The 14948-nt window shown below is 39.0% G+C and overlaps 2 protein-coding genes across 10 annotated transcripts in view; one reads left to right on the top strand and one right to left on the bottom strand.

Annotated features, from left to right (window-relative positions):
- Window positions 1–14948, bottom strand: part of LOC135215440 (endophilin-A-like) — a 610297-nt gene that overhangs the window by 261083 nt on the left and 334266 nt on the right. For 5 of the 9 annotated variants that reach the window (XM_064250094.1, XM_064250101.1, XM_064250100.1 and 2 more), the window contains exons 1-2: window positions 1334–1478; window positions 608–927 (exon numbers count right to left, since the gene is read on the bottom strand). The exons of 3 other annotated variants lie outside the window; for them this stretch is intronic. The gene's annotated coding sequence lies outside the window, so the exon portion shown is untranslated. Of the gene's footprint in view, window positions 1–607; window positions 928–1280; window positions 1479–14948 lie in introns of those variants that run through there. One more of the 9 variants, XM_064250097.1, reaches the window with a different exon arrangement.
- LOC135215835 (heterogeneous nuclear ribonucleoprotein A1, A2/B1 homolog) lies at window positions 5278–5629 on the top strand. The gene is made up of 2 exons (XM_064250789.1): window positions 5278–5345; window positions 5377–5629. Exons 1-2 carry the CDS (start codon window positions 5278–5280, stop codon window positions 5627–5629), a joined length of 321 nt encoding a protein of 106 aa, XP_064106859.1.

Below are 14948 nucleotides of genomic sequence, written 5' to 3'. Positions count from 1 at the left end.
AGGACTTTGCCGGCGATCAATAAGCGACTTAAGGAAGGCTTAAGGGTGCCACCTTCCACGGATAAATTGCCTACGAGCTGAAGTGAAGGAGAAAACTCCTCGAAAAAGTGTCCCGAGAATCCAAAGCCCCTTTATCAGCCTAAGTAACGGGTCATCGGTAACCGATTACGTTATATCGGGGTTGAGTAGAGAGACACACCTGATATACTCGAGATGAGTCATTCCTAGTAACTGGCAACGCACGTACTAACGAACACACTTCCTCCCTCTGCCTAAAACCGAAGTTACTGCAGGTAAAGTAACCATTTAAATGATTCTTATTTGAACAAATGGAGTTTAGGCCTACACAAAGTGACGCAGTGGTAATCTAGGTTGAAATGATTTTCTAAAAGGAAATATCCTTAGTGAACAAATCATATGAATACATCTCATTAAAACTGACATCCTCTAATCATACATACTACGAAGAAATAATGACAACCGATCACGTGACTCATGGGCGTCATTCTAAAGGACCAGCTCTCAAATTAGCGACAGAACACGTCCATGTGTTACAGCAGGACACAATCCCCCGCAGACGAACAAACGCACAAACACGATTACTAACCTAGTTGCCACGTTGGAACACCAAGTCGATCAGAGGCGACCAATGCTAGTTCTGGTTCTACTGCTGTTGCTGCTTTTAACAATCCTTTGGGAGTTGCTGCTTTTCCAAGGGTCGCCTCCTCAGCGTCAGAAGTTCGTGGCGTCAATAACAATCATCATCAAAGTTCGGACAACTGAGCGAAGCTTCACTCGATTCGCTGATGCTTATAGACAGCAGCAAAGTTTGTGATACGATGGGTTATACTTACTCGCTTTATTCGTATATGTTTATCTCAGGATTATAAATTATAATAGATGTTTTTAACATCTATACAATCAGCACTGAAAAAAAATAATGCACAAAATCTGAATGTCTGACCCGGTGACGATAACTATGCTAATTAATTTCTTTCACGCAACATTCACAGCGCATAAACTACACAGAATAAATATAACGGCTAATTAGTAACCGCACTCTTAAATAACAACGATTAATAACATCACAGAACTACATCGACTTCTACCAGTTTCACCGATATCCAAAGATTTGTTAATTTCAAACGAAATCTCTGTATCACTGTAATCCATTCCATTCAACGTAATTAATGACATTCAACACATAGTCAGCTGATTTTCTGTTCGCTCGTTCTTCAATCACTATTAAAAAGAGATAAGTTTAAAGAACGTAAACAAACTTTATGGGCCAAGACTGGCGTGAACACGGGTGGGGGAAAGCGAGTGAACTTACGACCGCGTGTGTGGTGGCTGGTGCTCGTTCGGGCTCACATACATGACTGACTGACTGAGTCAAAAGCCTGGTCCTTTTATGTGAGTCTCTCCAGAGGCGACGGACACTCGCTCACTCACTGCAACTCAGACCTGTACACAGCCGTTACGTCAGACTTTTCTCAGGCAAGGAAGAGGAATAACACTGCGGGGTGTGTCTGCGTTTCGGGAAATTTCTAGATCTGCAACGAACCGATAAGGTTTCCTTGCCTGTTCCAGGTTCTGGAACTGGCCATGGTGTTGCCGTTGCCTTACTTCTAACGAGAGCAGTGGAGATTCTTATCATAAAACAATAAACCAATAATGTAATAAATAGCTCAGATGGCAAAACGACATCGCAGAAGAACCCAAGCAACTCAAACGTAGTTGATTATATTATCAGCATTCCGTCAACAGATTAATTCCTCCGATATATATATATATATATATGTATGTATATATAATATATATATATATATATATATATATATTATATATATATATATATAATATGCAATTCTCCTTCTTCCCTCTGTTACTAGTAGCATTACAAACACTATCATTATGGTCAATTATAATTCAATTGTTGAGAGTGAATCAATCCAAAACACGCTTAGAGGTCATGCGGCACCTTTGTTCTTAAAATTTTAAACGGCTGTCGGAGTATTTTACGTAGGATGAACATCCTACGTAAAATACTCTTACCCATCCTAAATTCAGTAGTTAAAGGTAAAATAATGATAATACGAAAACATGTTCTGATCTCTCTCAGTGCATCAAATTACCATTTTATTATGGAATGGTAATCCAATGCCCACGAGAAGCGGCGTTGTCCGCTCACAATGGTGAAAAATATAGAGGTGCTTAATCTGCAGCTAAAATACGTTTTTAGACGTGGGAAAAATACATTGCAAAATGCAATATTGCAAAATCTAACCGGCATGAATAAAAACAAGTAAAAATTGTGTCAAATTTTCGAGTTTTCTGTACATTTTCTGTACAGTGTGTGATCCAGGCCACGAAAAATAGATATCTTTTGGTGGTATAAACTGTATGAGCCGCAGCCCATGAAACCTTCAGCCACTGCCCGGTGGTGGCCTGTCCTATAGCGTTGCCAGACGCATGATCATGCGTAACTTTAACCTTAAATAAAATAAAAACTACTAAGGCTAGAGGGCTGCAATTTGGTATGTTTGATGATGGGAGGGTGTATGCTCAACATTCCAATTTGCAGCGCTCTAACCTCAGTAGCTTTTAAGATCTGAGGGCAAATAGAAAAAGTGCGGACGGCCAGACAAGGCCATCTTGATAGTTTTCTTTTACAGAAAACTACAAATAAAATTTTTTTTCATTAAACTATAAAATAAAAATTCGATAATATAGGCGCCTACTCAACTTTAAGATGGTCGCTTCATTTTATTACTCTTGTAATATTTGAGCATTTTCGGCGTCCTCACAAACACTTGAGCAGCAAATAATATGCGGAGACTGTATTTGCATAATTCTTATTTTTGTATGCATTTTAGTTTACAAGAAATACCACTTGTCAAACTTGTCTTCGTAATTTCATAAAAGCATTAAAACACTTTAATGAATGGTTTTAATCACAGTATCTGTTATTATTATTATAATTATTATTGAAGTCAAGCCAAAACGCAAGTTGACGGAAGAGAAAGCAACAGAAATGCTAACACTGAAAAATTATGAGATTGATTGATCCAGCTGAGGTTTCTGGCGTCGTGACACCAAAAGTCTTCGTGAAGCAAACATCATTTTCTAACGTTATGAAAATAAAAAAGTGAAAGACCACATTCTGAAATATAACTAAAAAATAATAAAAAAATTTATTTAAGCTCAAGGCCATGTACATGGAATATACAAAGGATAGACAATAACATTAACAATCTAGCTACATGAGATAACATGATAATGATAAACTGGTAATATCCACACACACAGTTGCTGAGGAAGTGTAAAGGATAGTATTCATTATAGTGGTAATGACGGTAATTATATTGAGAATGGTAGAAGAAGAAAAAAAAACATGCCACCAGCGTCGTAAACATCTCCAAGAACTCCAGCACGAATAAGAAAAGAAGTTCATAAAAAACCTATAGAAGTACAACAAAGAAAACCAAATAACATAAACAACACATATCACTAATAAATAACGTTCAATCCGTCAATGCAACTCATGCGGTGCACTGTAGGCAGTACTCAAGGTTCTTTGCGGCGTGCCTTCGGCCCCTTTCGTTCCTTTTACTGTACTTCCTTTCATGTTCTCTTTCCTCCATCTTACTTTCCACCCTATTCTAACAATTGATTTGTGATGCAACTGCGTCGAAGTTTTCTTCCTGTTACACCTTTTAAACCCTTTTCTGTCAATTTGCGTTCCACCACTGAATGACCTCGTAGGTCTCAGTACCTGGTCTTGGGCCTAAATTATACATTCAATTCAATTCAGTTCAATTAAAAAAAAAATAATAAGTGCGCTACGTTTGAACTTCGAGTACCATATGGCGCATGGCATAGTCTGGGAAGATCTGCTTGCCAAGGATGGCTGGAATGATGAAGCACCTCACTTCACATAGCATGCACAATGAGCTAGTTGAACAACGGTACAAGATCTGGGACTAAGATCTGGAATAAGAATAAAATCTAATACATCAAGCTTTAAGATGCGATTCAGCTACTGAACACCAAACTGGGAAACAATATATTCTAGACATGACAGAATAGAAGAGCAAAAACATCCCCAAATCTGGACTTTCTCAGTAGGCCAATTTATCGTGCAACTGACGAAAAGATGGACAGTAATGGTTTCTTAAAATTGAATTTGCAATGAACAATGATAGCTAGATGTCTAACAGAGTTGCACGCAGGTATGAGATACTGTAAATGAAAATATCTAGGTAAGAGGGTGGGGTGGGGTAAACGCCCTAGAACTTCTAACCATCATAATTTGAACCTCGTTAAGTTTTGACTTCATAACTATAATTTGCAACGTGCACAAATTTCACTGAAATGACTGTTATGACAATCGGCAACCACAAGTCTATACATAGAAAACGGGATCAATGAAACGAGAGTAGCATCACCTCCATAAGCCTATACCTAGTCACTATGGAGTCCATCAACAACTAATCTTTTATATTTATTAGCTGCAAATTCTATAAGAAAATATTAACAAATGATCCAAATCAGAATATAACGGCCTTGTGATTAACAAGGTCACCAGCATCATTAAATTCAAGACCATTCACATGAACTTCATGACCAGAATCTAAGGACTTCTGTGGAAGACTGGATATTAAGAGAAGAGTATCATCCGATGATAACTCTCAACGCACGAATTCAGTTTGTTTTGTATAATTAGAATTTCCATATATATATATATATATATATATATATATATATATATTATATATATATATATATATATATGTACGAAACGAAAAAAATGAAACCGAAGGCACATACCCAAACAGGCCACACGACGAAGCACCCAAAAGGATCATTCATGGGAGATGTCACGTTACACAAGGTATGCGGGCGATGCCCAAGCACTGAGGACTGGTTACTTGAGCAAATTAAGTCGCGCTTTAAGGTCGTCACACTCACACAGCGACGACCCTAAAGGACAGCGTCCCCAGGGACCAAATTCATCCTTCTGATCGGGGAGAGGAAATAGACGAGGCTGGTTTTTGCGACTTACTATTTCTTTTGTTGTTCCACATCTATCTGAGAGGAGGAGGAGGAAGAGGAGGAGATGGAGGAGGAGGAGGACGGAGGACGAGGATTAGGAGGAGGAGGAGATGATGGTAGGAGAGGAGGAGGAGATGAGATGGAAAGGAGGAGGAGGAGGAGGAGGAGGAGGACGAGGACGAGGGGGAGGAGGAGGAGGATATGATGGAGGAGGAGATGAAGATGGAAATGGAGGAGGAGGAGGAGGAGGAGGAGGAAGAGGAGATAAAGATGGAGGAGGACGAGGAGGAGTAAGCGATGGAAATATGGATGGAGGAGTAGGGATGGAGGAGGGGGAGGAGGTGGTGAAGATGGAGGAGGAGGTGATGAAGATGGAGGAGGAGAAGATGGAGATCAGGATGGAGGAAGAGAAGATGGAGATAAGGATGGAGGAGGAGGAGGAGATGAAGATGGAGGAGGAGGAGGAGATGAAGATGGAGGAGGAGGAGGAGGAGTAGGCGTTGGAGATAAGGATGGGGAAGGAGGAGGTGGAGATGGAGGAGGAGGTGGAAGAAAAGGAGGAGAAGGAGATTAGGATGGGGGACGAGGAGGAGATGGAGATAAGGATGGAGGAGGGGAAGGGGGGAGGAGAAGGAGGAAGGGGATGAGGAAGCGAGAAGGTCAGTGGACCAAGAACCTTTTCACTGACCTCACCTCACACAGGCAGATTAATGGCTGGGGGCGACGCCAACAGCTGGTGCAGCAAATCAGAACTTTTAATGGACGATTGCAAACTGTCGACAAACTTTTGAAATATTCGCAAAAATGCATAAACACACACACGAACAAAGGTTTGCATTTATTCATGCATACAATTAACAGCACAAACACGTAAGGTTAAACTTCATATCTAAACTCCATTACTCAGTACCATGTGAGTAAATTCACATCATTCACAACTACAATTAGTAATCTGATTAAAAGAAATGAGCGAAAATTCAATAGAACACTGGTGAAAAAAAAAAAAAAATAGCAGCTGTATGACTATTTACTTAAAGGTCAGACGACGTTGGTGTGTCTTTCTCACGTTAAATGTCAAAAGCTCTTGCTCCCGGGGACATAACCCCACATACCCCATGCAGACAGTGTCACATGCAATAGCAATTAAGTTTAACAACCGGTAATTAACAGTCGGTATAATTTCCAGAATACCAGTGCTGGGATCGATCGACACGTTCACGATGCGTTGCACCTTAACTGTTGATGGTCCAGTGATCGAGTTAATTCTGAGAGAGAGAGAGAGAGAGAGAGAGAGAGAGAGAGAGAGAGAGAGAGAGAGAGAGAGAGAGAGAGAGAGTCTAGTAATGTGATCGATAGCCACACCTTCCCCAAACTTGGAGGTCCCCAAACGACTCCAGCAATTTCAAGTTTTTTTTTTTTTTTTTTTTTTTGTATTTATAGGGGGGGGAATAAAATATAAACCTCGGACCAAGCACCCAGTAGCTGGTTTGGTTTTTACTATACTCTCCTCCAGGCATTTACTCGTAGTTTAGGTTAAGGGGCGGGGTGAAGGATGGGCATAGGTGCCCTAATCAATCACGGTTCCTCAAACTAAGCGTAAAAATGGGCTAAAAAAAACAGTGTTTGATGGCTGATATCATTGCCTGTATTTGATAAGGCTTAGGATAAACGAACATCTTCCATAATCACACAATTCATGTGCTTAATCTTGATATGCAAAAGAGGAAACAGGAGGAGGTTACTGAATGACGCCACAAAAAATACTGGCGATCTTCAAAACGTCCTAATCTCTCCTTTCAGAAGCGAGATTCTCGATCAGCCTTTCATCCTTTTATCAAACCCTATTCTCATCTCCTACATTTCTTGAAGGTGAATTTGTTTTAATGAAAAAAACACGGCAAATAACACGTCAGTATTTCTAATGTTTTCAACACTGAAATAAAAAAAAAAAGTGGGGGTTGTTACCCTCTTGAAACAGTTGATCCGTCTCCCAAGAGTTATCACTCTTTATCAAAACAGTTCAATACATTACTTCAAAAACTGAAGTCCAGCGAAATCAGATTCATGTTCAGGAAGACTTAAAGAAATCCTATGCTGGGGCAATTTAACTACCGAAAACAGGATCAGAAACTGACAACTTTTAAGCTTAACTATCTTGGAGGTGCAGCCTTTCGGTATCGTTTTTCAAAGGTGTGGGCCCAGAATTAAAAAATAACCCAAGTAAACAAAAGGTGATGGACGACAATGTCACAATTTAGATGTAGAGAAAGGCGAATAAGCAGTTACCGATCACACTTACCAAGAGATGATAGCGGTCTATATATAGATATATATACTATATATATATATATATATATATTATATATATATATATATATATTTAGTAAAAGGTTTGCCACTACTTGGATGTAGAGGGATAATAGTGGTCTATATAATAGGGTTGGTGAGGGTTCTGCAGAGAGAGAGAGAGAGAGAGAGAGAGAGAGAGAGAGAGAGAGAATTACCTTACAGACCTTACAACTCGTTTGGGTTTCCCCAGGTCTCTCAGTGTGTGGCACCTCTAATATCTACCAGAGAATTGCTAATGCATCTTCCGGTATATTTTGCATCCTCCAATCTTGGATGAGAGAGAGAGAAGAGAGAGAGAGAGAGAGAGAGAGAGAGAGAGAGAGAGAGAGAGAGAGAGAGAGAAATAAAAACAAGTGACAATTCTTCTGCCTAATAAAAATAAAAACAGAAACTTGAGATACATTTGATTTTCCAAAATGAACAGCCACAAATATAAGATATCTCTTTTGTTCTCTAACTCACACGACATAGGACTGCCTTCTCTTAGTATACAGAGATAAAATATGCGCTCTCTCTCTCTCTGGACCAAAAGGATATTTCCAATTAAAAACTCACGAATGAACCTCCATAAATTTAAGATATCTCTTTTTTGTCTAACTCACACGGACATAGGGACTGCTCTTCTATTATTAAGTATACAGAGATAAAAATATGCGCTCTCACTCTCTCCTCTGGACCAAAAGGATATTTCCTTAATTTAAAAACTCAGAATGAACCTCCATCCAAAATTAAGATATCTCTTTTGTTCTCTAACTCACACGACATAGGACTGTCTTCTCTTCGTACATAGAGAAAAAATATGCGCTCTCTCTCTCTCTCTCTCTCTCTCTCTCTCTCTCTCTCTCTCTCTCTCTCTCTCTTTATATATATATATAAATATATATATATATATATATATATATATATATATATATATATTTATATGTTTATATATATATATATATATATATATATATATATATATATATATATACCAGAAAAATATTTCCAACGAAAAGCTCACGAATGAACCGCGAAAAATTTTAGATCTTTGTATTATCTCATGCGACAAAGAGAAAAAATATGTTTGCTCTCTCTCTCTCTCTCTCTCTCTCTCTCTCTCTCTCTATAAGGACCAGAAGCGTATTACCAACGACAATCTCATGAACGTCCTCACACGCACATTCAATGAAGCACCGTAATTATAAGAAAGAATGAGTTTTCGGAGGACGACATAAAAAGTTTTAATGACAGCCATCTGCTTTCACCGATGGGAACATAATTAAGAAGAAGAAATAGAGAGAGAGGAAAAAAAAGTGTCTTCTAGAGCCTCTTTCCTGAAATAGGATGAATTAAGACATAGCTTGCAAGGAAAAAAACTGCAAATGTGTAGTTTTGATTCATAATTGGGAGCGGCTGGAACCTTTACATATTTGAGAGAGAGAGAGAGAGAGAGAGAGAGAGAGAGAGAGAGAGAGAGAGAGAGAGAGAGAGCCCTCACGCACTGAATTAAGACCCTACTTCAGTTCTCTCTTCATAATGTTGGAGAATCGCTGAATGTTCTGATGAAGGAAAAGGAATGAATAAAGAATAGAAATAATATAAAAGTTTGAAAATAATAAAAATAATAAATATTAAATCTATATCAGAAAGTATATATGTACAGAGAGAGAGAGAGAGAGAGAGAGAGAGAGAGAGAGAGAGAGAGAGCCAAATCAGGTGTTAAAATTAGTATTTTCCCCGAAACGATGAGATTACGATTACTGCAAGAAATGAAATAAAAAATGTAGAAATACAGGAAAATGAATTATAAACACTGCCATTCCTCCCCCTCATTAGGTGACAAAAAACAGACGCCATTTCTACACAGAAATACCGAACGTTCTCAAAAGAAATAACCAAAATGATAGAAAATGAATATCGGCCGAAAGTTGAACAGTCCCACATGAAGAAGAAGAAGAAGGTCATTAGAAAAACGCGAAGAAGCCTCCCAAACATATAAGATTAGCAACCCACGCAGAACGATTATTAAGTCTCTTATTAATCTATTGCAGCCACTCAAGGGAACACATTTGGCTTCTCGGAGGCTGACTGAACCAGTCCTGCGATGTAGCCAACCCAAAGTCATGCTGCAATTACATTTCAAAGCGGGAAATAATATTTGTGGCGGATTCTGATCCCAGAACCTTCAACCTCTATCTCAAGCCGAATTGTTCTGCTTAAAATGTCAAAGTTGACGAAAATGCTTAGAGCATTTGTATCAATTTTAACACAAGCTAAAACAGGAGCTAAATCTGAAAAGGCATCATCCAAAGAGTGAGGCAAATAATGTCGACTAAACTTCTGATTAGAAATCAAAACCATGGATTACTGAGTTTCGGAATCCGTAAGTTACTGATGCGTGTTGCCAAGTCACCCACGATCACAATGGACTCTCTTCCTTGAGCTCAATATAGGTGTCATATTATGATCGCTGGAGAAAGTAAGTGTGTGTGTGTGTGTGTGTGTTTATAAACGCACGCATAAAATTTCAACAGTATTCACATATTTCGACAAACACAAACATAACAAACAGAGAAAACTCTATTCGTCTTCACCGTGCATCATAGTACAAGGCCTGAAAAAAGCAATATCGCCCATTTCTTCGCTGTTCTGAAATAATATTCACAGGCTTCGAAGACGAGATGTCTTTTGTCATACTGCTATGCTAAAAAAGTTCTGTGGTAACCAAAATAGACCATATCTAAAAAAGAAAAAAAAGAAAAAAGAAAAAATCGAAAAAGCACCAATACACATATCAATCAATGTCTCTCAGTCGAGAAAAAAAAAAAAGGCTGCTTCCGTCTTTCATAAAAGGAGCATTCATTAAAAGCTGACGACAGCGAAATCATCGAATATCTCTTAAAGGTTGCCACCCCAATTTTTGAGCCATATCAATTTGTGTTATTCCTAGGACGCATTGGCTCTGAATTCAGGGCGCACTTCAGCTTTTGAGGGTTTTGTAAATATTACAAATTCATTAGCCAAAATGTGTGAAAATCTTAGAAATAAACAAAGAGAGCATTAATGGCTATATTTAATTATAAAAGTCTTCTTTTTCTTCTTCCCAGCTTTATCCCTATTCGGGGTCGCCGTTTTTAACGAGTCTCTTCCATCTACCTCTGTCCTGTGTCATTTCCTCACGTATACTCCCTTCTCCCTCATATCATCTCTAATGCAATCTCTCCACCTGGTCTACGTCTTCCTCTCCTTCGGGCTCCATCCACCTCCACCTCCATCGCTTCTCTTGAAGCATTCTATTTCATATAAATAAAAAGACAACAAAGTAACCAAGGAATTACTATACACGATGCAACATTAAGAAATAAAAGTCAGCTCTAAATAAAATGCAAAGAAAACAAAAACTGTCAAACAGGAATTTCCCGACTGACCCAGGAGGCAATTTTTACCTTTGAGCAAAGTCAACATAAGCGAGAAATCAGCCAATTAAGAGAAAAACTAATTAAGAGGCGGACTGACAGATGAGCATGAGCAGACGAGCGATCCTTTCCATGCTAATTCGCTCAATTACCAGTCATTTACGCTAGTAAGAACCTCCCCTTTTTGCATTCTAGTTCTTTAAACTGCTTCTTAACTAAACCTCCAAGAGTTTACGATCTACTTCAGAATAGAACAGAATAAAGTACAACAGAATATAGAAGTTAGATCGAAGACGAAGCTCTGGTACATATGAGGTCATCCAGCAACGAAGATGAAATTGACAATAAACGGTTGGAAAGGTGTAACAGGAGGAAAACCTCAAAGCAGTTGCACTATGAACCAACTGCTAGCAGAGAGTGGAAAGTTAGATGGAAGAAAAATACTATGAATGGAGGTACAGTAAAAAGAATGAAAGATGTTGCAGCTAGAGGTCGAAGGGACGCTTTCAAAGAACCTTAATCACGCCTACAGTGCACCGCATGAGGTGCACTAACGGCACTACCTTCCTAAGCAGAAGTCATGTTTCAGGGAGCATCCCTTGTGAAGACCTTGGTGGAGACCTTCCTGAAGACCTTCCTAAAGACCTTGCATCGTCAGAAATGTCGTAAGGAAAGTCACGAGAAAAATTGGCCAGCACGTTTATCTATGAAACGCTTTAGATATGATAAGACATGACGTGTTAAAACGGGGAATCCTCAAGGTCACCAACTAGCCTAAACGCCTCTTTATAACGTCACAAAGTTACAAGGGCGAATAGGTGAATACATACAGGGTGTCCATAAAGTCCCAGTACCATTAAAAGTATTTGTTGCTCAGAATGGTACTGGGACTTTATGGACATCCTGTATATCAGCGCAATTTTGATATTGTACATTACTCGCAAAGGCAAGGAACCCTCATGTTAACAATAATAAAATCTCTTTCAAAAAACAATTCATGTATATACCTTGAACTGTTGTCAATTTACGATGCTAATGAAGTATAACATATCAGCCACACCAGTTTACAAATTACATCCTCCGAGTAAAAAAAAAATAAAAATGAAATACATTAATTAACTTATATTTCTGCACCAAGTCGGAAGCTGATCATAAAATAGAATAGAAAACTACCGAATTTCCGCATGAACTCCATTTCGAATGTTACCTTATGGCGCTGAAAAGCGAATAATCAATGCATATACAAGGCTTGCGATATTTCTTATATTTTTTATAACGATACGTCTAAATGAACCACAACAGCATCGTCATTAAGAAGGTAAACAATCAAGTCGGTCTCAAGCCCCAAGAAAAAAAATAAAATAAAATATGCGCCGAAGTTTCTTCGGCGTAATAGAGTTTTCTGCACAGCGTATAATCAAGGCCAACGAAAATAGATCAATCTTTCGGTGGTCTTGGTATAATTCTGTATGAACCGCAGCCCACGGAATTTTAACAACGGCCTGGTGGTGGCCTGGCCTATATCGTTGTCAGACGCACTATTAGGGCTAAATTTAATCTTGAATGAAATCAAAACTACTGAGGCTAGAGGGCTGCAATTTGATATGGTTGATGATTGGAGGGTGGATGATCGATATACTCATTTACAGCCCTCTGGCCTCTAGTTTTTAAGATCAAAGGGCGGACAGAAAATAGTGCGGAAAGACAGGCAAAGCCGGCACAATAGTAGTTTACTTTACAGAAAACTAAAAAACCACACACCACAGCTTTGCAATGCAAGCGGTAATATGTTGCAATGAGGCCTGAGAGCTAAATTACAGAACAGGCAACAATCACAACAATTATTGAACGCGTTCTGCATAATCAAGGCCAATATAGTATTGGCCTTGGGCATAATACACAATATTTACCGACTCGCTTAACCTATTCATAGCAAAGTTCGAAAGATGAAATTCCAACTTAATACCGTCCATCACAATCATTGCAGACAGAGAGAGAGAGAGAGAGAGAGAGAGAGAGAGATAGAGAGAGAGTAGAGAGAGAGAGAAATTAATATTCATAGACCGCTGAACTCCTGTCCATAAAGCGTAAACTCACTCGCGACATATCAATTAAATCCGTATCAGAACGTAAAACTCCGAACTGCTACGGACTTTCGTAGTTATAAAAATTAAGTAATAATAAGCTTCTCTTGACGCAGTTAAAATAACGTTTAATTAGAATTCAATTTAAAAAAACGCGTAAACTAATGTGACGTGTGCACAATAACAGCGCGAAAATATATACGATAGCCATTATTATTGTTCTCAACAATTGCTGACTCAGTTTACTAAACCAGCATTTTATCTCAATGATAGGTGAACAATTCACCCAATAATAATATTAAGTCACGCAAATGCTGAAATAGTTAACTCATACTGTGGAAAATAACGGTAATATAAGAGATGATCGACATGGCAAGTCCCAACCCTGAGACGTTACGTAACCTCCCTAAAAGTTTGGAATTGATAGATTCTCTCTCTACACTTCGTATTTACCTAAGGACACAACCGAAAAAACATGGCCAGAGTTAAACGACGCCTATTACAGTTACTTCGGATAAGAATTCTTAACATTTGAAAATAAGGCGCCCCGAGGAATATTAGGAATTAGTTGGAGGGATAGGATACCAAACAGCAGAATCAGAGAGGTACTTGGGTACTCATATTAGGTTTCTCACGCTGGAAGTGGCTGGGCCATGTATATAGAAAACGAATAGTACCAGATACACCAGGGTGGGATGCCCTTGGTAGAAGAGGCATAGGTAGGCGCCAAAGTTGATGTAGTCAAGAGAGTTTTGCAGGGGAGTACATTGGCTCCAGTAAATGAAGCCACATCTCCGACTAAAATAAAGAAGAAGAAGACGTGGTTGACGACAATGAGGCGGCAATGGGGTGATCTTGAGGAGTTAGCCTAGGACAGTATGCGGAGCGCACCAAAATGTCAGGTTAGAATGCCTCTGAGACTTCTGCACACGACATGCAATGGGAGAGAGTGAAGAGAAATTGCAGATACCTTGAAGTTCAAATGTCTTACGGAGACGGTGCGTAGGTTAATAAGAGAGAGGGAAGTAACCCAAAGGTCATGGAACAATGAGAAAAAGTCTGAGAAACTGATACAAAAGACAAAGCTTTCCTAAGTGATGATGACCTTTTTGAGGAGAGGCAGCATTTGAGATAAACGTGAGTAACACAGGAGCAAGATACTGAAAAGAAGTGCAGAGGAAATGATACTGAAAGTTTGCGAAAGGAAAGAGAAACGGGAATGTGCGAAACTCCTGCCACATGTAGAGGGTTTGGAAGAGGACTCAGCACAGAAAGAAGTATTTATCATAATCTTTCACAAAGGGCAGTTGTGATATTAAAGCAATACTGACAGAGCAAGAGAGATTAAGAGCAATACTGAAAGAGCAAGAGAACTATTAAAAAGAACAGAGCAAGAAAGCCAAAGAGTGCGCACAGGATATTATAAATAAAGAACAATGAGTTAAGGACTTTTTGGGGCCTGAGTGGTCTTACAGGATAATGAATGATGATATGATTTTCCGCGGCGAAAATCCAGTATTTTCAAAAGACTTTAAAACGAGTATCTCTCTCTCTCTCTCTCTCTCTCTCTCTCTCTCTCTCTCTCTCTCTCTCTCTCTCACAGACATACTGGGAGAGAAAGAAGCGATCTGGACACGAACCGTTAAAACCACAGTGCCCCGTTGACCCAAGCAGCAATAAACTACGTACCTGATGCTTAGTCGACGGTGGTTGGACAGAGATGAAGAAAATAATGAAGTGAGATATCAGATCTTTGTCAAACATTTTACTATAGAAATTCTCAAAGAAAAAAAAGGCTGGAACTACTACCCAACTGATTACATTCTATCAGATCACGACCTCTTGCCTCAGGGATGTGACGTTTTTGTGGCTTATCTTTAACGATAAGATTAGTTTATCAGAAGTGGAAAGGAAATTAGCACCATTTATGAATACCACGTCGCAACAGCTGCTGTATTTGACAGAATTAAGGACTATCTCCATTCAGGGTAAAGCTGAACTAACCTGTATGTAACGCGTCAGTATGTTAACTCATGATTTAAAGTAAAGTAAAAATACACAG

The sequence above is a fragment of the Macrobrachium nipponense genome, chromosome 5 (assembly GCF_015104395.2).
Source record: "Macrobrachium nipponense isolate FS-2020 chromosome 5, ASM1510439v2, whole genome shotgun sequence".
NCBI lineage: Eukaryota > Metazoa > Arthropoda > Malacostraca > Decapoda > Palaemonidae > Macrobrachium > Macrobrachium nipponense.
This window is presented reverse-complemented; position numbering and strand designations above follow the sequence as displayed.